Source organism: Urocampus carinirostris, chromosome 20, assembly GCF_059441175.1.
Source record: "Urocampus carinirostris isolate Australia breed hairy pipefish chromosome 20, RoL_Ucar_1.0, whole genome shotgun sequence".
In the NCBI taxonomy this organism is placed as follows: Eukaryota; Metazoa; Chordata; class Actinopteri; order Syngnathiformes; family Syngnathidae; genus Urocampus; species Urocampus carinirostris.
In genome coordinates this window covers 23,597,392-23,623,329 of record NC_142368.1, presented here as the reverse complement: position 1 = coordinate 23,623,329, position 25,938 = coordinate 23,597,392, and the positions used below count along the sequence as shown (strand labels likewise).

Sequence of the window (25,938 nt, the reverse complement as noted above, 5' to 3'; positions counted from 1 at the left end):
CTCACCCGGGGTTTCAAGCAAAGCAGGGGGTTGTAAGATTCCGATCCAAGTCATCCTCGTCGCCAATATGTTGTGTATGTAGTAGAGTTGTAGTAGGATTCAAGACAGGCACGGACGGTACATTCATAGAGTGTTTACTTAACTTCTTCCTCGGTAGTTCTCAAGCACAAGTACAAGGCTGCACCGGGGAGTGTATTACACGACACCACAACGTTGTAAGAAAATGACTTGCAAAAATCAAGACTATCACAAAAGTGGTTTTCAATGTGCACTGCATGGTTTAGCTCCCCAGTAACAGCCCCATAGACGTTTGGGAAGGTTTAGGAATCAGATCGGGGACGAAACATTTTGTACAACGACGTGGAACGGGAATATAAGTCCAAGCACGACGCAACGCTCCCATTCGCTACAGGACAGAGCCAGGAGAGAACTCTCTGGAAGTCCATGTCGGATACACAAAATTAAAACTTTAGAATCTAAAGTTTAGATTAAGCAATGTTAGCAAACCTGAGCAATGAAGACAACGTGGTTCCCGCAAAACTTCTTTTCCAGCTCCCTAACAAGGCGAACTTGAATCTTCTGGAAGGACTTCAACTGAGCAATAGTTACAAAGATGATGATGGCTTTCTTGCTGTATGGTTTCGCTCCCCGCTAATGGCCCAAAAAGAACTCTGGGAAGGTTTAGAAATACACAGAACGGTCGTCCGCACCAATCATCAGATCGGGACGAAACATTTTGAGTTCCAGGAGGCTTTTCCAAAGTGCCTGTAGACCCCTCTGCCCTTGCGGGGACCAGACAGAAGCAGAGTGCCATGTCCTTTGGGCAATGCCATCGCCAGCTGTTCAAATGTCATCACCTGGCCCCGGCCTTCAGGACTCTGCGGCGGGGACCGTCAGTCATCCTCAAAGCGCACACCTTGAGCTTAGGCACTTTCTCAAGCCTGAAGTCATCGGTGACGGTTGTGTAAGTTGTACGCCCCACGTAAAAGATGCACGCCCCGGGCGTCCGGGCAAACGTTATTTCAGACACTGGCAATAGTTATGCTGCAAATACTGTACGTACTTTGTGTTCCACGTTATTCTGCTGCGCCTTGTCCAGTTGGACCTTGATGGGCCGGCCTGCGTCGAGCTTTATGCGGATATATTTTTGCCTACGATCTCGCTGGGGAACACCGAGTCCTCCAGTATGGTATCGTGGACCGCTTTCAGCGTGCGGCTGGAGAGGACAATTTAAATGAGAACTTGCACAGAAATTTCTTTCAAAATGGGTACTGTAATCCCAATTGATAGGAATTTATTTTAGCAACGGATTAAAAAAAGTTTCCTGTTGAGATCTCTAAATGGTCCACCCAATATATGAGTACAGGGACCCCTCGCTACTGCGTGCCTTAGTTATCGCAGGTTCACTGCTTTGCGGATTGAGAATGGAATGGTCTTTGTTTTCATTGATAAACATCATTAACATAGAATTGTGGTCGAGGAGAGCACACAGCAAATGCGATTACGGGGCAGACTTTGTGTGTTTAATGGGCGGCCGCACAATTCAATGTCTCCGAATTAGGACTGCACAATTTGAGAAAAGCCTAAACTAGAGGCAAATTAGAAAAAATGATGATAAAAACAAAAAGGCGCATAGTGCGAAATTTTCTGCAAACTCTTACATGTATCGGGTGTAATAATAACTTTTGTTTTATTGACATTCCTGCTGAAATATGTGTATAGTTTTTGGTAGAGTTCAATAAGAGTAAAGGAAATAAGTTAGGTTATAAGGAGGGATATGTTTGTCTCTCGCGAGACTTTTGCGTGACGTGATTCCACAAACGGAAATGAGACCTTTTTTTTTGCGTCACTACAAAAATGTAATTCGCCTTTTTTTGTTCGCAGGTATGTGGTAGTGGCAAAAGAATGACTTTCAGGTGCCCATTGAAGAAAAAAAAAATTGTCAAATCAAATTGAAAAATCACACAAGGCTGTCTAGAAGTCCGTAGTAAACCGCAAATGCATGCTTCTGAGCAGAAATACAAATACTTGAATTTTTTGTTTTTGTTCATTATTTTCTCATTTACTTCTTGATAAAAAAAATACACGAAAACAAATAACCAAATACTGTAGATGTACCGAAAAAAACACTTTGAGAATTGCAAGATTGTCTGGTGGCCATGAAGGCTCTTCATTGAAAATAAATGCAGGTTATGTACAATGAATCCGGAAAATAGTTACATCGCTTCACTTTTTACTCGTTATTTTTTAACTTTTTTCAATTTTTATCTATGTTACAGCCTTGTTCCAAGGTGAATGGATTCTACACGGGCTTAGCACCAATATCCTTGGGCGGTTTTGCCCATTCCCCTTTGCAACACCTCTCAAGCCCAATAAAATTGCATGGGAAGCATAATTTGGATGGGAAGCACAGACATTTTCAGATCTCGCTGAAGCTGATGTTCAATCTGATTTGAACCAAAGCCCTGGCTGTGTCATTGGCTGTGTCCGAGCCCAGAATATCATCCCTTGCATTCTGCCCAGTCCAGAGGACATTGCTTCCAATATTAGAAAGGACTCCTCTCACACAGCCCACCACCTCTGTGACCTGCCACCCTCGGTCAGGACTTAAAAAAGTCGAGAAGGGTGTGGAGGAAATACTGTGTGTATAATGCACAACCCCATTATTAAATCAAAAATGTTATCTTTGTTTTCTCCATTCTCCAACATTCGTCCCAGGATTCCGTACTTGGCCCCCTTCAATCTTCCGATGGAGGACTCTGCCACACTAAAATGTGGAAATTTTGGAGGCCTGCCTCACGGAGATAAAAAGAATGGATATCACTCAACTTTTTCAATTTTTATCTATGCAACAATATCAGCTCGTTTGTCAGCTTGTAAAAGAAATGGGAAAAAAACAGACTTCTTCTTTGGCTCATTAAGACAGTCGATGAAAGGAAAGATATGTCACACCTCTTGTATTCGCTTGATGGCAGCCGCGCGCTACTAAATGCACTTGCAACCGCCACCGTGGCAGAAATCCACGAAGAAGAAAAGTTGTACACAATCGCAAAGTGTGTCTGTGCAGGTAAGAGACATACCTTTTTATTCTGGACTTTTTCCGTTTTTAACGTTTTTGTTTGGGTTGGTGAGGTCATAAGGTCCATTTTGAGGCGAAACAAGCAAGGAAAACGAGTTGTGTTAAACTAACGTCACTTTATTCATTTGGAAAAATAATAAAATGAAAAGAGTCATTTATTTCTCGCTTCGTTGTGTCAAACGAAAGGACGTTTTCGACATAAATTAAACTCCATACTCCTAAACTAAACGTGTTGGCATTTAATCTATTGTTTGTGGTAATGTCATTTAATTTTAATATTTGCATTAACAAACTTTCCCTTTTGTATATATTCTATTTGTACATTTATTTTCGTTGTTCATTTTACCGTATTTTTTTTTTTAATATTCTGTCCTTTTCTATTTGGACACAATAACCGAGTTTTTCTGCACAAATCACAGGACTTTTAGATGTACCCTATACAAATTGATGTTATAACTAACATCTAATATTTTAGAACAAACAACCTTACTTTGATTAGTGCCTTGTACACCATTTTCTTTGTCGCTGATTCAGCTTCAAACTAAACCGTAAATAAAATACAAAGGTTATTTCTGTCTTTAATTCAATTTGAAAAAGTATTTGCTCCGAGGTTCACACCTGGTTGCTTAGGCACAGTCAGATTTACAATTAAAACAATTTACATTCCATTAGCTGATCAAGAAAACAATTTAAACCGTAGCATAGAAAAAAAACATTTTATTGTCTTTCTTTAACTTATATAGTCCATACATTGTTCCTTTTGAACAAAACCATCAATATTGTGAAAAAAGTCCATGCAACGAGAAAAAAAATACTGAATGGCTTGATTTGCGATTAGCTTGCTAATACTGTCACTAATTCTATTGCTGGGGGCTGAGGTGTTCGCCAAATCAGAATACTTGGGTTTCAATATCGCCCTCTGTTAGGAGGCAAGAGAATTGGGCCCTACTTTGCATCTGCAACCAGTCAGCACAGTTGTAGGTTACATGCTCATTGTATTATAATAATAATACATTGTACTTCAAAGCGCCTTTCAGGACACCCAATGTCGCTGTGCATATAGTAACAAACAATATTCATGATATAATTTGAAAATTCAGCGATTTTGATAAAGAAAATTCCAAAATTGGGGGGTTCAATCTTAATACTTGGTCTCACTCTCGCTCTCTGCCGTGGGGCAAGAGAATTGCTTGCCTCACTCTGCATCTGCTCAGCACTGTATTACGTCATATACTTATTGTATTAATAGTATTCATTATGTGTTAATTCAGCGATTTTGAATAAATAAATAAAAAATCGTGAAAAAACTTTAACACTGAATAAAAATAACCATTTTATACAGGGGTGTCGTTTCGGCATGGTCGGTGGGGACATGTTCTAACCAAGATCAAGTGATCATTGTTTTGTCATGACCAATATTACGTGATAACTTTAAATAAAGTGTGCTATGTCCCCACCGATGCCAAGACCAAACCTATACCCTTAATTTAATATATTTCCTATATTGAATACATCTCTTGATTGCACATGAAAGGAAAAATTATAAGTGTTAACTTTTCTCCTTAGGGCCGCAATGGACGTGAAGCTCCCACCACATGAGGGTGCCAAAATATCAGTGGTGGACATGCACACTGGCGGCGAGCCCCTCCGCATCATCGTGAGTGGCTACCCAGAAGTCAAAGGTCAGACGTTGCTGTCCAAGCGGCGTTACGTTCGAGAGTATCTCGACCACTTGCGCCGGACGCTGATGCTGGAGCCTCGCGGCCACTATGACATGTACGGTGCCTTGCTGGTGGGCAGCGAGCTTCCCGAAGCTCACTTGGGCGTCCTGTTTATGCACAACGAGGGCTACAGCACAATGTGTGGCCACGCCGTGCTGGCCCTAGGCCGCTTTGCTGTTGACTACGAGCTGGTCAAGAATCCGAGTTCCCCCGAGACCTCCGTCAACATCCACTGTCCCTGTGGCCTAGTCCGGGCTTTCGTCGAGTACGCAAACGGAAAGACGGGCGCCGTCAGGTTCCTCAGCGTTCCGGCATTTGTCTTTGCCTTAGGTATGTGATTTCCCCACTAAGGCTGTAACTAATGGTTATTTTAAAAGTAAACTATTAATCGACTATTTAAAAGATTAGTGGAATAATCGGATAGTTGGGAATTGTTTCTTAAATCACGGTTCGTACGGGTGCTAGAAATCCCTGAAAATGCATACATTTTAATGTGGTGTTTTTAAGGTCAGGAAAATGCTTGAATTTTGGGGTGAAGTGCTTGAACATGCTTGAAATTGTTGCCATTGCCATTGGTAGTCTGATTCTATAAACCATGCAATAAATGAAGAAAATTTAAAAAAGGGCATGATACTTGATGTTGATGTCATCATTACTGTATGCTACTGTTGAGACAAAGATGCTAATGCGCATGAGCGACTTTCAGCAGAGATTTAATCCGTGTAGAGATGCCTCAGTCTGTTGGAAAAAAATGTCTGACGACAATAGGCTACACTGGAATTCTTTGTGGACTATTTCTATTTGAGTTTTTTGTCAGCAACGCCGACTAATCGTTGCAGCCTTAGTCTCTACCTATCTTTTGTGCCAGGGATGCAAACGTTTAATGTGAGAAGATGGTCGCGTTTGTTTGTTTATCCTACTAAATTGAAGGTTATTTGGGAAGGATGTGGGAGAGAATGGATTTTTATACACTGGCAATTGTTTTATTTGAAATGAATTGCTGTGCCTCCAAACACTAGAGTCTTGTTCTACAGTTTATAACAAATTACAGATGCACATTTTTTATGAAAACTATAGGGGGGAAAAAAAATCAAGCACTCAATTCTTTGTTTCTTTTATATTGGATATTGGTTAATGTGCATCGTTGCTGTCTAATGGACACTCGCAGTAAGAGCAGGTTTGGTGTGCTGTTACTTTTTGTCTATCACTTTGTACTTACTGTGAAACAAGTCAAAATCTTATATATTGTGAAATATGATTTACAATGTTTGGCAGCTCTGCTATAGTCAAATAATTGAAAACCTAAACACGTTTTAATGTATAAAATACAATTACGAAAAATGTTATTTTGAATGAATAAAGATTGAATTTGTTTTGATATTTTGAATGAATTCATTTGTAATTAATTATGGAATAAAAATACCATTTTCTAAATGCTATATTCATATCGATGACTTGATTTTATTTCTCAACCAAATATTTAAAATGTGTATATTAGAAATGTAATAATAAGTAAAATGCACAAAAAATTATATTATTTAGAATTAATTTAATCAAATAATAAAAGATAAATTATTATTTATTCATGTCAGGGTAATTGGCCAGTCCAAATTGTCCCTGGGTGTGACTGAGCGAGAGAGATGTATGTCTCTGCGTGCCCTGCGACTGACTGGCAACCGGTTCAAGGTGTTCCCCGCATACTGGCCGACGACCCTGGGACGGGCTCCAGCACACCCCACTACTGTAGTGAGGATAAGCATTGTCAAGTCAAGTCATTTTTATTTGTATAGCCCTTAATCACAAAGAGTCTCATAGGCTGCACAGGTTATTACACAGACTATTTTTTCAGACTATTATTACACCATCCCCTGATCTGGAACCAACATGAGGGCAAGGAAAAACTCAAAAACCTCAACATGAGGAAAATAAAGAAACCTTGAGAAGGGACCACACATGTGGCATCCCCCTTTCAGGATTACCAGACAGCAAAGGATGTTGAAATAAAAAATAATAGAGATATTGTCCACGAAAAATATAGGTTATTCATATGCTATAGAGTAGAAGTATGTTTTAAGCTTAGATTTAAACATTTCCGCTGAGGTTGCAGATAGGATCTAAGGGGGAAGAGCATTCCACAGCACCGGTGCCCGGATGGAGAAAAAAATTAAGGGATGGATGTGCTTTACCCATCTTCTTTGAAAGTAACAGTTTTACTTTAGGCCTCTGCAAGTGTCTTTGGCTAGGTTTCCTGTCAAGGCATCCCCAAAAATACCAATATCAATAAACATCTGCTTGGGTGGGGTCTCTAACGCCATCTGGCGGCCAAATTGGGTACTGCAGCTCCCGACCACACCAAATAGCCTACTCCAATCTTCTTTCGGCCCATTGCCGGGCCATTTTACCTGTTTGACTATGAGTAATGCCTGACTTCATTTTTAGAGATCTGACTGTCTATTAAAGTGCCTCACATGTTTGTTTCAGACGTGACGGTGGTGGTGGAAGGTTTCGGTGAGGTGACAGTGGATATCAGCTACGGTGGGGCCTTTTACGCTTTTGTGGATGCAGGCCGCTTCGGTCTGGACGTGAATCGCTCCCGGACCCGCGATCTAGTGGACGTTGCCACAGCCGTCACCAAAGCCGTCAAATCCAAGGTAGTGTTGGATTACGGAACAAATAATTATCTCGTTATTGTAATTGGGATTACGACTCTTATTTTTTGGTCGAAATTATTAGTTCAAAGTGTTTATTTGAGGTTTTGGTTTTTAAGCAGTCTGAACAAATGAAACATTTTAGAAATGAAAAAATCTTTTCCAAGCAAAACACTTGCAATACAGCATCGTTATACTCAGTAATTGATGTATCTACCTTATCGTAAGAGATGAAAAGGAAAAATGAAAGTTAAAAGTTAAATATTTCCACTATTTTGTATGTGTTGACAATGCCCAACTGTGTTCAACAAGCCCTTATGCTACAATTGTTTCTGGGCCTATCTGCTTTTATTTAGGTGAAGCTGTTCGGGGCCGAGCAATTTAGGTAGGAGGAAGAATAGAGGGGGCAGCGGAAGGTTGATTGACATATTGCTCGTTCCCCTGGGGTATTTTTTGTTTCTATTTGTTGCTTGTTTTTTTTGTTTCTCAGAGTCCAAACAACAATCTAAACCCCAAGAATGATGAAAAAAGTTTATCTGAGCGCGTCTAAAAATGCACATACTTGCACGCGCATCATGAATGAGCTGACTGAGGCTGCAATGATGACACAAGCCTGGAGATGGCGGCAGAGTTAGTTACAAATTCTGTACGGCACTTTTTACATTCCATTTGACCAAGGGTCACCAACGTGCTGCTGGTGTACACGAGATAGCCCCCAACGAACGAGTAGCACTAGCCATTGGAATTTTCTTTGAAATTTAATTTGTTACTGTCATAAGAAATCATTAACAATGTAAATGGTCTGCATTTATATTGCGCTTTTCAAGTCAATGAAGACCTCCCAAAGCGCTTTACAATGTGCTTCACACTTACTCATTCACACACACTCACTTAACACTTATCAATGTCTTCAAATGCACTGTTTACTCTTCCAAAATGGCTTTAAAATTAGCCTATACGTTTTATGTAAATTTCAGTTCCCTTATATGAGGCAAATGTTTTAGTGGTTGACTCAGGCTATTTTTACTCCTAATAATTACAACCTGAGAACATAGTAGCAACACAAAAATTACATTATCATTGAATATTAAACTTGTAGACCTTTCATGCTAATCACTAATAACAACGTAGCTCTCAGATTTAAAAAGGTTGGGGACCACTGCAATAAATTATCTGTATTTGTGCAAGTCATTTATTGTACACAAATTTGCGGACTTCATTTCACATTTTGAGCATAGAAGTCTAGCACAAAGAGCTACACATGCTCAAAAAGTGTGACTTGACTTGTTCTCATATGGGGATACAATAGACTTTGACAGACAATTTAAAGTAGTGGGATTCATGTAAAACCACATTGAACATACCGTAATTTAATTATACAATAATGTACAGAGCAAAAGTGTGAAAAATGGCCAACTGGCAGTCCATTTTAGGTACTATTCTTCATATTTGAGTCAATTTTCATAGGAAATAAAATTGAGCAAAATTCTTCCATATTCAAATTCTTAGCAAATTATTAATTTATAAAATTTTAAGGACTGTTCCCTTTTTACTAGAAATGAAAAATAACAGAACTTTTATTATTATAGCGTAAATAATACAGAAAAACTGGAAAAAAATCAATCAGGTCTTAAAGTCCCAGTGTGCTTTAGATTTGTGTTTTATATCGCAACCCCTAGTGGTGCAAAAATACTTAATCTAAATAAAACACTATTGATTCGAATAACAAGCTAAAAGACATGTACTATCTCATAAATCAGATTTTGGTTTATAAATTTGTAAATATATGAAACAGCATTAGGCACCTTTTGATGAAGCTGAGATGTTTGGATGCCATCTTTTTACAACTTAACGGCTACTTACCTTTCACAGCCATATGTTACGATCGCTAAGTCCTGTCTTTAAGGCCTCTGACACGTTTTTTTCCCCACTGTTTTCTTTTTTAGCCACTTGTGTTGGCTACTTACCTGCAGGCTATGGCTCACCACTATTTTTATTGTTAGTTTGTTTCGTCCTTGCAGTGTCACTCACCTTCCAAAATTTCTTATGCAAGCAAACATCGCTGATTTCTGTAAAAAGAAAATATCTGGTTTGCCCTTTTAAGTAGCTTTTCCCTGTAGCCCAGGGGTCAGGAACTTTTTTGACCCAAAGAACCATAAAAACAAAAATATTTTTAAAAGGAATTTTGAGGGAGACACGCATATATTTTTGACAAAATTCAACAATACTACCTAACCCGCTCTTGAGACTAAAGCTAATAATTCAGCACATTTTATTTAATTGTGTGACGTTAGGTGATTTAATAAAATTTCTGAATTGATAATAATGCCAGAACACGTGTCCCATATCAACAAATACACCAATTATTTTCCAAGATAATGCATTCTGAAGACGGTCTGTTTCGTCTTTGACTTCCTGAGCTCTGACATCATGTGAAGCACACCAGTACCCTAGCAAGCCAGTCACCCCATTGGTTCCCATGTTAACTAGTTGAAAAGGTTTTTAGTGTTTTAAGCCAAGTTTTGGTAGTTTTTCTAAAGAATGCCTAGGCGTTGTTTCGCAGGTGGCTGCAGCAATGGTAAAACAAATTGCGAGCAAAAATAACACACAGTGAGCTAACAGGGGCTAAACCAGCTGGGACCCGGCTGTCTACTTGGCTGCTATGGAGGACGAACCTGGACCGATCGGCGGAAAAAACAGAAGGCTGGCTGACCAAAAACATGCAGTACGCAGCCAGGATAACCGCGACCCACGGCAGCAACAAACACGAACCCAGGCGGGAGAAAAAAAACGAACACGTCAGGCTGGCCAGCTAGCTGACTGCTAATAAGGCTAGATAGATAGATAGATAGATACTTTATTCATCCCCGTAGGGAAATTCACACTTCCAGCAGTCTAACCTAGACCAATCAAAACTGGAAGCCTTCGGGAGCCCGCACGCTCACAGGGAGCTATTTTGACAATATTATATTAATTGCAAGACAAGCGGCGAAGAACACGAGAGGAAAAGTCACAATCACTTACAGTGGCTTGCAAAACTATTTGGCCCCCTTGAACTTTGACCTTTTACCACATTTCAGACTTCAAACATAAAGATATAAAACTGTATTTTCTTGTGAAGCAGCAGCAATAAATGGGGCACAATCATGAAGTGGAACACACTTTATTGGATATTTTAACAAATAAAAATCAAAAAAGTGGGTGTGCAAAATTATTCAGCCCCTTTACTTTCAGTGCAGCAAACTGTCCAGAAGTTCAGTGAGGATCTCTGAATGATTCAATGTTGATCTAAATGACTAACGATGATAAATGGAATCCACCTGTGTGTAATCAAGTCTCTGTATAAATGCACCTGCACTGTGATAGTCTCAGAAGTGCAGAGAGCATCACGAAGAACGAGGAACACACCAGGCAGGTCTGAGATACTGTTGTGGAGAAGTTGAAAGCTGGATTTGTATACAAAAAGATTTCCCAAGCTTTAATCATCCCAAGGAGCACTGTGCAAGCAATAATATTGAAATGGAAGGAGAATCAGCCCACTGCAAATCTACCAAGATCGGGCCATCCCCCTAAACTTTCATCTCATACAAGGAGAAACCTTATCAGAGATGCAGCCAAGAGGCCCATGATCACTCTGGATGAACTGCAGAGGTATACAGCTGAAGTGGGAGAATCTGTCCATAGGACAACAATCAGTCATATACTGCCCATTTGGCCTTTATGGAAGAGTGGCAAGAAGGAAGCCATTTCTTAAAGATATCTATAAAAAGTGTCGTTTAAAGTTTGCCACAAGCCACCTGGGAGACACACCAAACATGTGGAAGAAGGTGCTCTGGTCAGTTGAGATCAAAATTGAACTTTTTGGCAACAATGCAAGACGTTATGTTTGGCGTAAAAGCAGCACAGCTCATCACCCTCAACAGACCATCCCCACAGTCAAACATGATGGTGGCAGCATCATGGTTTGGGACTGCTTTTCTTCAGAAGGGACAGGGAAGATGGTTAAAATTGATGGGAAGATAGATGGACCCAAATACAGGACCATTCTGGAAGAAAACCTGATGGAGTCCGCAAAAGACCTGAGACTGGGACAGAGATTTGTCTTCCAACAAGAAAATGATCCAAAACATAAAGCGAAAGCTACAATGGAATGGTTCACCCCAAAACACATCAAGGTGTTAGAATGGCCAATGCAAAGTCCAGACCTCAATCCAATTGAGAATCTGCGGAAATAACTGAAAACTGCTGTTCACAAACGCTTTCCATCCAACCTCACTGAGCTCGAGCTGTTTTGCAAGGAGGAATGGGCAAAAATATCAGTTTCTCGATGTGCCAAACTGATAGAGACATACGCCAAGCAACTTGCAGCTGTAATCGCAGCAAAAGGTGGCGCTACAAACTATTAACTCAATGGGGCTGAATCATTTTGCAAACCCACTTTTTTGTTTTTTATTTGTTAAAAAAGTTTAAAATATCCAATAAAGTGTGATTGTGTCCCACTTATTGTTGATGCTTCACAAGAAATTAGTTTTATATCTTTGTTTGAAGTCTGAAATGTGGCAAAAGGTCACAAAGTTCAAGGGGGCCAAATAGTTTCGCAAGCCACTGTACCTAAAATGAGGCGAAGGGAAAAAAGGGAACGCACGCTGTACACGATGGCAGATAAACTTACCTCATGCAGCTTTTGATGATTGAAGCATGCAACTCGGACTAAACGAGTGCAATGCAATCGCCGTTTACTACAATCGCTGTCTGTTTTTCAACAGGACACGCTATTCATTTTAGTTTGCAATGTCATCCGGTGACATCCCAGCTCTAGGTCTAAGGTCAAATGTCTATTTTGAAAATAGATTTCTTGGGATCCATGGCGCGTGATGTTTTTTGAAACATATCTGCACGATTGTGGGGAGGAACACTACAGGTTGTGTGCCTAGTTAAAAAAAGTTTAGTTATAATCCCTTTAAAAAGCTTGTCCGTGACTTTTGTTATGAGTAAAATAACATCGGGAGGGGTTTCCTCATTGTTCTTTTGTTGAATAATGGCAGTCCGCAAATACAGCTACAGCGGGTGCTTTGCAAGTGGTGCCTGGCTTTAGCAACATGTTCCTTTCTTAGCATTGTCTCGCGGGTCCCATAAAATCATGTGGCGGGCCATGAATTTGACAAATGTGCTTTAGTTGAAGTCGCCTCATTCTTCTAACCAGGTGAAACTGTGCCACCCGGTGAGCAACGACCTGGCCTTTCTGTACGGCACCATCCTCACTGACGGCAAAGATCAATTCTCAGACGACACCACTGCTAATATTTGTGTGTTTGCTGAAGCTCAGGTATGTTCACTACTATCTTACTCATTAAGATATGAATGAAACAAATCACTTCTGTTTAACTAGGTGGACCGTAGCCCGACTGGATCCGGCGTGACGGCACGGGTGGCCCTCCAGTACCACAAAGGTCTGATCGGGTTGAACCAGACCAGGACGTTTCGGAGCGGCGCCACTGGATCAAAGATCACCGGAAAAGCTGTGGAGGTATGTAGATTTGTACCTTGCTTACTGGTTAACATACTGTAATCCCTTGCTGTATCGCGGTTACGCTACTTTTCGGATTTTCATCGCACATTGTGTTTTGCATTCTGGCTAAATAATCTCTCCACCCCTTTTCTTCCACACGTCAATGACGTTGTGGTCTGATTTGTACACATACACTGGAGACCAAAATTAGAGAGTAACTTTTTGCAATACCATCTTCACTGCTAAGCAGTTTAAGGACATTTTTTTGTCTATTTCGTTCGAATACAACAATTCTTTTACAAAATAGTTATGGCATTTCAAAAAAAACCCTGTATTTTGCCAAAAATGCACTGCCAAAATTAAAGAGAACTTTCGGTGCCTCACACTCAATGGTGCTAATCTAGGACATGGTGCTATTTTTCTTGATTATCTGTCAACCCCTGATTAATTGCCAATTACATGGATTAAAATCACACCAGAGCAGTGTGAGAAACGAGTGCTATCCTGTGGCCGCAGATGTGCTGAAGTAATCACAGCAGAGGCTTTTACACTTCTTACTAATTGCTGACTTTTGTCACCTTCAGTATTTTTTTCATGCACCTTCAGTCATTGTTTTCTAATTTTGATCAGTGTGTTTTCTAAAAAATACGTTTTTGAGAAATGCCTTTAGTCATTTTGTGACAAAAAAGTGTTCCATGATATAGACACAATAAAAGGTAATTGAACTGTGGAACAGTGAAGATGGTGTTACAAAATTTATACAATTTTTCATAAGTTCTCTCATTTTGATCTACAGTGTACACAAAACCGCCTGACGAACCTACATATTGTAGGTGCAAACCTTGTTCATTGTTAAGTTTCTCTAAAAGCCATAATTTCTTTAAAAAAACATGTCAAAAAAACGTTCTGCGCGGACCTACAAAAGCAGCAGTGGGAGATGCTTTTTTTCGCCAACAAAGTTTGACTTATCCACATACTTAAACTTGCTCTAGATCCACATGCATTTCTTTGGCGCTCCCTAGTGCTTTTTAGAAAAAAAACGTTTGATATTGAAAAATTATGGCTTCTGTAGGACAGAACGAAAAGTTTCCGTATTGTCATGATGGCGGCAAAGTATCATGCTATTGGATCATGGCCTTAATCCATACAAGTGTGCAATCAAACTTATCATTTGACAGTACAAAAGTTATTTGTAAAAAATAAAACATTTTTTAAAGCACAGTACTTTACTTTTTCTTTGTTAAAGGGACAGTGTGTATTAATCAGTGCCTCCTAGTGCAGGGGTGAGCGACCCTGTCCTCGAGAGCTGAATGTCCTGCTTGTGTTGAATGTTCATATCAGGTGTTGCAAACTTTCAGCTTGTTAGCAAGCTGTGTGGAAGTTTGATAATGATCCAGGTGATTGGGATCCCCGCATTGGAGCAGAGAATCTCCAAAAACATGCAGGACATGCGACCCCTGAGGACCGGGTTTGCCACCCCGATCCTAGTGGTTCAAACTTCATTCAGTAAAAAAAAAACAAAAAAAAACGTCATTTTGAATACTAGGCAAAAATGGATGTAAAAAAAAAAAAAAAAGTAGACAAATTTATAATTCTTTTGCAAAGTGGAATCCCTACCTAGAAGTCGCCGCCATGATTGTCTGGTATCTTGCTGTTACGCTGTACTCTTGGCACTGGTTTTTGTTTGTATTAGACCAGTGGTGTCCGGAGTTTTCAGAAAGCAAGCCAGATTTGTAAAGCTGGAAATGTGCGAGGACCAACTATTTAGCCTGGCGTTTTTTTTAAACAATCTTCCATCCATGAAAAGTTTGCAGTGCTTGGTGATCAGCATCATGAACTCGTAGCTCGCCTCTGTAGCATTTTCATTTGACTCGAAGGGTCTCGTAAAAAAGGGCTTCTGTGTTGTTAAAATAGCTTCTAGTTACTTCACCTTTTCACAGCATTTTATTTTACGCTTCTTTTGTCTGGCAGTGCCTCTTGATATTATATTCTTTGAAAACACACAGTCTCTTGGCAAATTAGGCAGTCGCAGTTGTTTCGAATTTTGGTAAAAAAAAAAATACTCCTATTTCCACTTGTCCTGAAAGTGGCAGCCCTCACAGTCAACTTTCCTTTTCTTATTGACTAACATGCTAAAATTCTCAGAGAAAGCCAAAAGCACGGTGGCCACAGGGCAACTGCCATCATCTGGTGAAATTATGATTTTTGTTTTGTTTTGAGTACAAATGTATTTTATACTGCGGGCCACATATTACTAATTTTATGACAGTAAAATTTTGATCGCGGGCCGAACTATGGATATGCCTGTATTAGACAACACAGTGCCATCTAGTGGTCAAATATTACACACTGAGGCTTTAAACAAACACATGAGCCTGTAAATTGGGTTTGTTTTTGAGAAATATTTAATGATTCAATCATGGATTTTGACTACCGCGAGACATTTTTGGAACGCAACCCCCGCGAAAAAAACAGTGATTGCTGTATAGGAATTTTTTGCCAATTACATCTTTTTTTGTAGGAGACCACATGCGGTGACATCAAGGCGGTAGTGGTGGAGGTGGCCGGTAGAGCTTTTTACACGGGAGCGTCTTGTTTGGTGCAAGAGACAGATGACCAGCTGAAGGATGGATTTCTGCTCAAGTGAGCGGCTTTCTCCCCCCTTTCGGATCTGGTTCCGGTCACAACTTCATACTGTAAGCTTGTCCTCTCAATGATAGACCTTTTCAGTACAAAATTGAAAAAAATACAAGATATGGAATGGTTTTCTATAACAATTGCACAGTGAGACTGAAAAAAAACGATCTTAAAGGGACACTGTAATATTTGAGCACAATGCATCGCTGTGCTGCATAGTGCAACTGAAAATAAGTGCTAAGAAGCACAAGGAAGAATACGAACTATAGAAACTCAAAGTGACCAATCAGCACCATTGTTCATTTTTTTGGCACCGCCTTTTACATTGTATTTCGGGGTACTCTTAGGAGCAAGATGACAAACAATCATGTCTGCTCCCTCTAGGGGAGCTTCATGTAATGTAAAATAAATATTTATATCTCGACTTCTGACAGGGTTCATACATATTTTTTATGGGCAAATTCAAACACTTTTAAGGACTTTCAACGCCAATTTACCTATTTTTCCAGGACCATTCAAAGAAAAAAATCCAGCAGCAATCAAAAAGAACCTTAAAATTCTAGCCCCAACCGATCTTAGGGTTTTAAACCCTAATTTACACCCCAAACCTTAGCTTAACCCTACACCTTACCCTAGCTCCAAACCTATTTTGGAACCCTACATTTAGTTTAGAACTCCATTATGGAGCTCCAACTCTAGCTCCTAACCCTAAACCTACCCCTAGCTGTAGTTGTAACACTAGCTCCAACCATATTTCTGACCCTTGTTTCAGTTTAATATCCTAATAAGGAGATTAAACATCAGTTTCAAACTTTATCCTTAATCCTATTTCCAGAACCATAAAATAAGTTTTAAAACCCTTATTTGAACACCTAACTTAAGAAACATGGCAACAATTTCAAGCACTTCATCTGAAGTTTGAGCACTTTTCAAACTTTGAAAACGCAACATTAAAATTCAAGCATTCCAAGCAACCGTACAAACTTTGCCACAACCTTAGAACAGGCCAGGGACAGTTAACAGTGGAGAAGGCTGTCCAGAGCTGCATACTTATTGGTACCCACACAACCCATAGGCTTAAAGGATCTGTGAACTGTGATTATACATTGAAACCAAAGAACAAACCCTATTAACAGGCTCAAGCATTTGTTAAACAAAAAAGTGCTGTACTTTCGAAACGTTTTTATTTACAAATAACTTGTACTGTCAAATAGTAATTTATACATTTATTTAACAAAGGTAAATTATGCATGTTTTTTAGTGTGACAATATACCTTAAAATTCAGGCTATAGAAGCTGCACCCAGTACATTTTTTAAGGAAAAGCCATTTTGTACATACATAAGCTGCACCAGACTAGAAGACGCATGTGCCCACATAGAAACATAATTACAAAGAAAGACGGTACACAGAAAGTTTTAAAAATATATGGTACCTTAACCCCTTAATCACATCGGCCCGCCGGTTTTGATATACAAATACGCGTCTGTACGATGTCACCAGTCACTGAAATATGTCCTGCGTGCAACTTATCATTGTAAAGCTTAAACTCTTGGGATTCAAGATGTGATGGGAAGGTCTTCCTGTTCGTCCATGCTTATCAGAGAAACATCACGATCAGTCTGAAACAAGATACCCGAAAACTATAAAGCCGTTGTAACTTAACAGTACGTGCCCTGGGCAGTCTTCAACTTCTTTGAATGGTCTATGAAAGTGTCTTAGTTACATCTTATACAATCAATAGAATCCAACTGTGATAAGATACTCACTCCAAAACAGACAATAATGCCGACAGATGAATAGGAATCTGCCTCAAATATTTCTGCTTCGTTGGACGTTGCTTCTTGTAATCCGTTCGTTTTGCCACATTATATCCGTTTACAAATAAACAGACTCCTAAAATTATTCCCAATGTGGTAGTTAGCGCTCCCTGTCGGATTGACCCCTTTTCCATGACGAGGGTTTGTTCATGCTAGTTTGATTCATGCACAAAGTTACATCAAACTTGCATCTTCCTCAAAACATGTATTTCACCTGTCTCACCCATCCCTGGCATTAATTAGCTGCATCGTTGCATAAGCCGCAGGGTTGAAAGCTCGGAAGAAAAGTTGCGTCTTAAAGTCAGAACATTACGGAATTATATTTTTGGGTTTCAAATACAAATAATACAAATTAATTCTGAATGTTTCAAAACTATCCGCTTCAGATTTTTCAGCGCCATCATGTGGACGTTACTGGGAAAGCAAAAAACGTGGGTTGAAAACGAAATGAGAAAGGATCTACCTTTACAGCATTGACTGCAATGTTATTGATGCAAATTTAAACAGAGCAACTCTTAATTCATTCGGAATGCAGAACACAATGGAAATTGTAAAACAGTGAGGGATTATTGTATTCGATTCAATATTGTTTTTTAAAGACCCATTGTGTAGTATTTGACGACTAGATGGCACAATTGTCTAACGTAAACAACCAATGCCGCCACAGAGCACAGTGTAGCAGTATGATTCCAGACTAATATGGCAGCGACATCTAGGTATGGATTCCGCTATGTAAAATGTAAATTTCTTGACCTAGGATTTTTTTTTTTTTTTAATAAACATTAACATTCGTATGATGGTTTAGGTATTTCTGACTCAATGTCTTTTTGTACCACTTAAAGGAGCTAAGTAATACACATTGCACCTTTAACATATTTGGTATCCAAAGAATAGATGCAAATATTGTTTTGCTTGGGTATGTTTTAATGGCATTTTAGCATCGTAAATACAGCCTTATACTTGCAACCTTTTGTAATACACTTATATTATATGTCATCTCTGACATAAGCGCCCGCACAAATTAACATTTTAGGCCCTGGCCTACAACAGTACCGACTGTACATCAAAATCATAAACATTTAAGGCCAGCTCTTAGCAAACGGTGATTTGATGTTATAGAAATGCTGAACACGTGTCATGTTGTAAAAAAATGGAAAAGCAGCTACTCTCGCTTGTGATTAAAGCTCCGAAGAGGGGAACAGTTCACTTTGTACAAAAGGGCCCTCCTTTTTTGTAGTCTTTGAGAGGACTCTATTTAGACAAACAATCTGGTCAAAAGTTCTCGTGTGGTTAGGGAACAAGTCTGTTCAGGAAGTGAGGCAAAAAACCTGTCTGCACGTGCCTAGAAATTGAGCTTGGTGACGGGTCTTTCGCGGCCCCCGTCCGAGTTTTGGCTGTTGATGCGCTTTCGGTTTCGTTTCATCTTGGACAGATCCTTGTCGAAAACCTCGCCCGAGCGTAGTGCCGACACCAAATCGTCAAACTCGCCGCCGTCGTCTTCACCGTTTGCCTTGGCCTTTCGCGCCTTCCGCTCCTTTTCTCGTTGCTCTTTAAGCTGAAAGAAAAAGTTACGGTTTTCTACAGATACATGATTGCACGCGAGGAACCGTTTTTTTTTTTACAACGCTTCTTCTTGAAGAAAGTATTGTTTATAGTATATTTAATTTATTCTAAATTCTATTTATTTTAAATGGTTTAGTGCAGGGGTCTGTAAGCTTTTTCAAGCTAAGAGCTATTTATTGTTAGTAATTGAAACAGTATGATATGAAATTTTAAAATAGGGAACTTAGCTGGATGGCTTGCTAGATAGCTAGCTACAAGAGTAAAAAGCTAAATAGTCGAATAGAAAGATAAAAACGAAGTTGGTTAGAAAGGATACCTTGATAACAAGCAAAAAAAGAAAATTGTTAGCCAGGTAGCATGCAAAGTTTTTACCAAGATGTAGCTTGATAGGGGCTAGTAGAGTCCAGAATTAAGCTTGATAACTAGCAAAAAAAAAATGTAAAATGCTAGCCAGATAGCTAGCTAAAAAACCTGCACATTTTTTGCTCATTCGCTTTATAAAACCCATTAACTGTTGTATTTCCTGTAAAATAAAATCAATAAAAATATAAAGGAATACATTCTTATTCTATTTTCTCAATTGCTTAAAAATAATTATCATTAATTAAATTGATTTATTTTTGCCTCATGAAGCCCATGAACTGGAATTGATTTATTTGAATTTTTTAAATAACAACTTAACATGTTAACTGAGTCTATTCAACCCCTATTTAAAATAGTTAACTATAAAAATCACAGTAATGGTAAGCCACTTTCAGAAAAATGTCTGCGAGCATTTCAACTGTCCTTACGCGGCACCACGTTGGAGACACCTCATTTAGTAAATAATAGAACATTGCTTTCTGTTGTAAGTCAATTTAGCACACTTTTGCTAAAAAGGTATATGTAGGTACTGTATCTGATGGTGCCTGAATAATTGCTGCTTCTAGAATCAATCTTCAATTGAAATACGTATTTTCCGGTTTATGAAAATGTTGCTGATAGAAACCGCAAAACATTTTATGCAACGAAAATCTAACCCGGGTCACGGTGGTAAGAGCACTGAAACCCAAGCATACATGTGACCAACAAAAAGGCCATTCAATCTCATTTCACTATCACACTATTTTTGTTCTCAGTTCCAGAAACATCAGAAAGTAGTCTTGAAAGATATAAACGCAAACAAGCACGCTGAAGGCAACAACTCTTTGGCATATCTGCCAATGAATCAGACGTTTATTTTCATGTTTCAGGATGACTTTGTTTTCTCCATGTTCTAACATTTGTATCTGGCACCACGAGTAAAGATAGATTTGATCTCATCGCACCATCCGTACCACGCCCGTTGCATAAAGCGTCTTACTATGTTGGTCAATGTTTTTAAATCGATTAATCACCGCACAAATAGTATACAGTAAAACCTCATGTAGTAACACATCAGTATGGTTACTGTATGCATTTTCCAATCCATTGTATTTTGTTATATATAAGGCACACTTTTTCAAATTAATGGCCAATTCGGGGTTTTTAGGTGCGCTTTATAATCAGGGAAATATAATTTCAAGTAACGAGAACACATTTAGCTTTACAGATTGCTAGCTGCGACTCACACAACAATATCAACTATTCTTGCTTACATCAAAGACAATTTCACGAGATGGTACTAGCATCGTGGGTTTCCTCCGGGCACTCCGGTTTCCTCCCACATTCCAAAAACATGCATGTCAGGTTGATTGGCCGGTGTGAATGAGCAAGCGAATTGTCTGTCCCTATGTGCCCTGCGACTGGCCGGCAACCAGTTCAGGGTGTCCCCTGCCCACTGCCCGGAGATGGCTGGGATGGGCTCCAGCACCCACCATGACCCTACTGAGGATAAGCGGTACAGATAATGGATGGAAGGTATTAGCACTAGCATCTAGCATTGCTGAAACACGTCAATTAAAACATTGAAAAACTGAAAATTAATTTTCTGCAGTGATTTAATGTTTGCTTTATTATTGTCTACCATCGCTGTAGAGGTGGGAGTTTTTGACATTCTATAAGTCTGGCCCTTGGTTTGTACCAACATTTTTGATTCAGTCCTCTAGCCTTTTGACCTTGACACCTTGGATGTTACCTGGGCTTCCATCTTGGCCCTGCGCTCCTCTTCCTCCTTTCGCCGTCGCATGTTCTCGTTTTCTTGCTGCGCTTCACCGAACGACTGCAAAAATTGGTCGAAGATGCCGAAGAACTCATCTGGCTGCATTTTGCTGGCGTCCTCACCGAAATGCTTTACGGCTTTTAGGAACTGCAGGATATACCAAAGTGGGATGTAATGAACACAACAGCAAGAGTATGTTTTTCACAACCGATTCGTTAGGGAAGGAGGTCTTTGAAATACGAGCAGGGGGTCTCTTTGAAGTGGGCTTGACCGGGTACTGATTACAGCCCAGAGCAAAGACCACTTGGAGCTTGAGTCCAAATGGAGGCGACGTGTCTGCTGGTTACTTTTCACAGAAACGCATCCAGATGGGAGGACGTGCAGAGCGCTAATTGCATCAAAGACTCACAAGCTATTGGCCACGCTTTAAATGGAAAACTCTGAATGGTTGTTTTACTGTTACGTGCTCTGTGATTGGCCGTTTCTAGAACCCCCACTTTAGGCTCAAACTTTTCACGGTGGGTAAATGATTCACAGAGAGTTAACGGTTGCCGTGTCAACGGCAAGCATGAGTAGAAACACACCGGAGATAAGAAGACCTTGTCACCAATAAAGCAGCGAGTAAATCAAGCATCTGGACAACTCGGGTTTCCACTTGTAAAGGCCTCTAATGGAAGACCAAATCCTGTTAAAAGACACTCACGCCACACAGCCGTCCCTGCTGAAGTTCTTTTGAGACATTCAGGTCACTGAAAAGCTTTTGTCCCGCTTTGTATTTTCCAGGAAAAGCAGGCAATTAGAATGACGACCAAACTATTGACTCCTTACACGCGTTTGTTGCAGGCAGCATGCTAGGCTAGTTGTTCAATTATCTTACCAAGTCTTTGGCCTCCGTTAGAGAGTCCTCCACGTCGGAAAAGCTGAAGCTGGCCAGGGTGATGAACTGGCTCACCACAGACACAAACTTGTCACCAAGTTCTTGTGGCCGCTTTTTCTGGTAGTCCAGTTCCTGCCGTGTCCAAAGGCAAAATTGTTACTTGTGTGTGGAACAAATGCAATGAAACATGCAGCTCACGTACGCTCTCCACGCTTTTCAGGCCACTGCGCAGGTTGCCTATGTCCTTCTCCAATTCAGTCATGCTAGAAGAGCAATCCGGAGTGAATCAGTTCATTTCAAATCCATTTCACTAGAAAGTGCGTGTCCACGTATTCCACTTACTTGACTTTGGCTGCCTCGGGGACATTGGGTAAGTCACTGTGGAAATTGAGCACTTTGGGGTATTTCTTCTCCAGGATGGTAATCAGGTAGTGCAGAAGATTAATGTTCCTGGTGACCGGAAAACAATTTAGAAAGGGGTCACGCTATTTCAATGCATTCCACACAAACACGACCATTTTTTTCTTCTACTGCCCTTACTTGTCAATGCTGGATTTGGTGTCAGCAATCTTGTTAAGCGACGACACCTTAAAGCCATAAGCATTCCCCCGCTGGCCCTTGTTCATGTAGTTCCCAAAGGCCAAAACCACCTCCAGGAGCTGCTTCAAGTTCCGACTGTGCAAAACCTCTTTGGAAGCCTTCGTCAAAGCTGCGGATGCCAAGATGCCGTTTCAAGATCGGAACATAAAAGAAAACGAAGGAAGCTCACCTTCAACTTTGGGCTTGATCTCAGCGATCCTCTCTGCAAACTTCTTTTTGAAGTATAAAGACTGCAATCGCTGCTGGTAGTGGTTGATTCTAGATTGGAAGGTGAGAAAGCGGGGCTCCAATTTCAATGAATAACAAGAAAGAAAGAAAATTGCCCAATATTGAGATTATTGACTTTGTGTACAAGACTGAAAATCGGAAAGTAAACAGTCAGTGAGCCCATAACACGGCTTTTTCTTTAACAGACCCAGACGTTCTGCTCTGAAGACCCCCCCAAAAAATCAGGTTTTATTTTCAAAAACACACTTTACAATTGTGATTTATTTTTACCTTGTAAAGTGTTTTTAATTTTTGAACATGTTTTAATTGTTTTAGTTTTCTATTTTAATATATCTACTCTTTAATAATTTGAATAACTTATTTCACTCTAAGATTTTAGAATCTTTCCATATTATTTTTTTGTATTTAAGTTTTTTCTGTTTTTGTATGTTTATTAAAAGGGTGAATAGATTTCATTTCATGTTTCACCCTCACAGTTTAGAATGTATCCTTATTCTTGTATTTTATAATGAAAAGGGTAAGTGTTACACTCATATTTTAGAATTGTTCCTTTTTCACACAAAAAAACCACTTATTTTGCTTTGTTTATTTTAAAATTAAAAAAGGTGAAAATGTCATTTCATTTCATATGTTTTTTTCACTCTAATGTTCGAAGAATTGAGCCTTATTTTATACCTTATAGTCAAACAATTATTGCTTTTTTTACTTTAACATGTTTACTGTTTGTTTCACTGTAAGATAAATGGGGACAAACCAAAGTAAAAAATAGTGACATCTATCCCTAATCAAGATAATAAATGAAAACAGTCAACAGATCACAAAAAAAAGAAAAGGAAAATCAAAGTATTGGTTTTGTGCTGCCCACAAACAGAATACACACTTTTAATACTGGTAAATTGGGATTTTAAATACAAAAATAAATGGTGCCGTTTTTTAATTGAAAATGATTCCATGAGATTACATCTTTGAGTCTTCTGTGTTTTAGAAAAATATATCAGTCCTACTTAACAAATACAGACTTCTTTTTGAAATTCCCAAACTTTTTATATAATGAACTAAAACATAGTTAAACTACGGGCCTTTTTCTACAGCAAAAGGCGATAAATTTGCTTTGTGGCAGTAATGTTCCCCTTTAAGACATTTTCTTGAATCTCTAACCTGCTCATTTCGTAGAGGAAGCGATCGGGTTTGGCCATGCGGTCCAGTTCGTGCTTATGCTCCTCCAGCAGGTCCACGTCACTCTTCTCCGGGACAAATTTCAGCAACTAGAGAGCCACAAAAGAAGACGGCATGTAGTTTGATTTTTTTAAACACGCGAGTTAAAACAAGCAAAGTAAGGTGAGGGATGGCAGCACCTGCTCCAGCATGTCTTTGGGGAGGTCTTCCTGTTCGTCCATGGTTAAGATTGCCCTCTTAATCTCTTCATTGGACAGTTTCAACCTGCGGCGCAAAAAAAAAACATAATAGGCATGCAATGACCTCATCTTTAATGGGTGATAAATAATTACTGGCTGTCATTTCGCTACCTGGAGAGGAGGATGTTGCAGTTTTGTGCTCTGCGTCCGTCAATCACAGACAGCTCCTTGACCTTTTTGGAGCCTAACGTGTCGTCGTCTGCCTCTTTCTGTCATCCAGAGACAAATATCACTGCTTAACTGTCTGTTTTTAGTTGCACACATGATATCCACTAGAAAGTCACCCAGGAAATATCAAGACAAGAAAGGAGACCTAAAATGAAAGCTAAAGTGAAATAGATAGAACATGCTTTGCCAATATATTAGGTACAGGGTTCATACACCTTTTTCATTGCCAAATTTGCTTTGAAAGTCAATTTTTCCAATACCTCCAGTACCATTAAAACACTAACTCGGGTGTGAATTATGTATTTTGCAGAGCCACAAATATATCTGGTATTTACATACGCAAGTTTTAATCTTGTGTGTGCATTTATCAAGATATTTGATATTTAGATCATGAGTAAATCGCAAATATATTTGTTTTTGAGACAAATCTCTTCCCATAGGTGCAACAGAGATCTTGGGACCGGGGCCCAACCCGGTTCGGGCATAAAATCTCAATCATTAAGTTGGGCTGGGCCAAGCTGGGCTCCTCTCTCGCCAGTTTTTTCTACTCCTGCACAGCATGCACTTTCACTCAAGTAATTATTCAGAGCACTACATTTTTACTTCAGTAACACACTTTGGAGCTGCAGTTCAGCACCAAGGTTATATTAATCAGATAATTATCATAAAGAACATGCTTACCAAACTATCAGTTTAACTCCAAATCACTAAATCCTAAGACATTTTCATCCTCAGTGTCACAGTAGAAAATGTGCCACTTCCACTTTCCACTTCTACGTCGTCACGTCAGACGTCATTTCCGCTTCTCGCCTATTGCTTACAAGTTTTACAATCTTTCTGCTGTTTTTTTATCCATATATTTCACTATTTGCAACTTGTAATTTGCAGAATATGATTTTTTCTTTTGCCATTTTGTTCAGTTTCATTTTGCGGCACATCACCGAAATGTGCACATCTGCCCCGAAGTGTTAATTTCTGCCCTGCACTTCGAAGTGCACACTTGATTAGAGGGACTCAGCCCGAAGTAAACCCCAAGCTGCGTACTTCAGCCGAAGCACGCACTCTGGCGCCAAAACGTGCACTTCGGCGCCAAAGTTTTTCCCATTGCAACTTACCATTAGGAAACGCTACCGTTATTTTTTTACATGGCCTATAACAGATATGTATTTCTTGGCCTAATACACATTTCATAGTGCCCATTTTAGGCATAGCATTCACCTGTCCCTTAAGAGGTGATGATGCTTCATAGGACAAAGCCATACAAACTAATACGAGCTACAGGGAAGAAGAAATGCAATGGCAAAGTGAAGCCACCAGAGAGCAATGTCTGTGTTGTTTTTAAGCAGACTTGCTGAGAAACATGGCAGCAATTTCCCGCATTTAGAATGCACTACACTCAAAATTCGAGCACTTTTAAATTCTTGTAAACGCAACATCAAAATTCAAGCGTTTTCAAGGATTTCCAGCACTTGTAGGAACCCTGTAGGTAAACAAATCTTTTCCATGTTACTCACTTTATCTTTAATTCATGTAAGCATTTTTCCCAGGTTGGTGT

At 39.6% G+C, this 25,938-nt stretch overlaps 2 protein-coding genes and 1 non-coding gene across 7 annotated transcripts in view; 1 reads left to right on the top strand and 2 right to left on the bottom strand.

Moving 5' to 3' along the window:
- Window positions 1-262: 262 nt before the first annotated feature.
- Window positions 263-451, bottom strand: LOC148346653 (small nucleolar RNA SNORA73 family). Its single transcript, XR_015848375.1, has one exon. It is a non-coding gene; the product is annotated as a small nucleolar RNA SNORA73 family (small nucleolar RNA).
- A 2,546-nt stretch (window positions 452-2,997) lies between these two features.
- l3hypdh (trans-L-3-hydroxyproline dehydratase) lies at window positions 2,998-16,018 on the top strand. Its single transcript, XM_088325579.1, has 6 exons — window positions 2,998-3,067; window positions 4,646-5,130; window positions 7,282-7,451; window positions 12,652-12,774; window positions 12,838-12,975; window positions 15,479-16,018. Exons 2-6 carry the CDS (start codon window positions 4,653-4,655, stop codon window positions 15,602-15,604), a joined length of 1,035 nt encoding a protein of 344 aa, XP_088181705.1. The 5' UTR covers window positions 2,998-3,067; window positions 4,646-4,652; the 3' UTR covers window positions 15,605-16,018.
- A 738-nt stretch (window positions 16,019-16,756) lies between these two features.
- Window positions 16,757-25,938, bottom strand: part of daam1b (dishevelled associated activator of morphogenesis 1b) — a 56,028-nt gene continuing 46,846 nt past the window's right edge. For all 5 annotated transcript variants that reach the window (XM_088325575.1, XM_088325574.1, XM_088325576.1 and 2 more), the window contains 10 exons: window positions 24,327-24,424; window positions 24,156-24,240; window positions 23,959-24,065; window positions 22,742-22,830; window positions 22,513-22,681; window positions 22,315-22,422; window positions 22,175-22,235; window positions 21,973-22,104; window positions 21,072-21,242; window positions 16,757-18,968 (listed from right to left, as the gene is read on the bottom strand). In XM_088325575.1, the coding sequence (XP_088181701.1) occupies window positions 18,756-18,968; window positions 21,072-21,242; window positions 21,973-22,104; window positions 22,175-22,235; window positions 22,315-22,422; window positions 22,513-22,681; window positions 22,742-22,830; window positions 23,959-24,065; window positions 24,156-24,240; window positions 24,327-24,424 (1,233 nt within the window). In that variant the 3' untranslated portion in view covers window positions 16,757-18,755. The remainder of the gene's footprint in view (window positions 18,969-21,071; window positions 21,243-21,972; window positions 22,105-22,174; window positions 22,236-22,314; window positions 22,423-22,512; window positions 22,682-22,741; window positions 22,831-23,958; window positions 24,066-24,155; window positions 24,241-24,326; window positions 24,425-25,938) is intronic.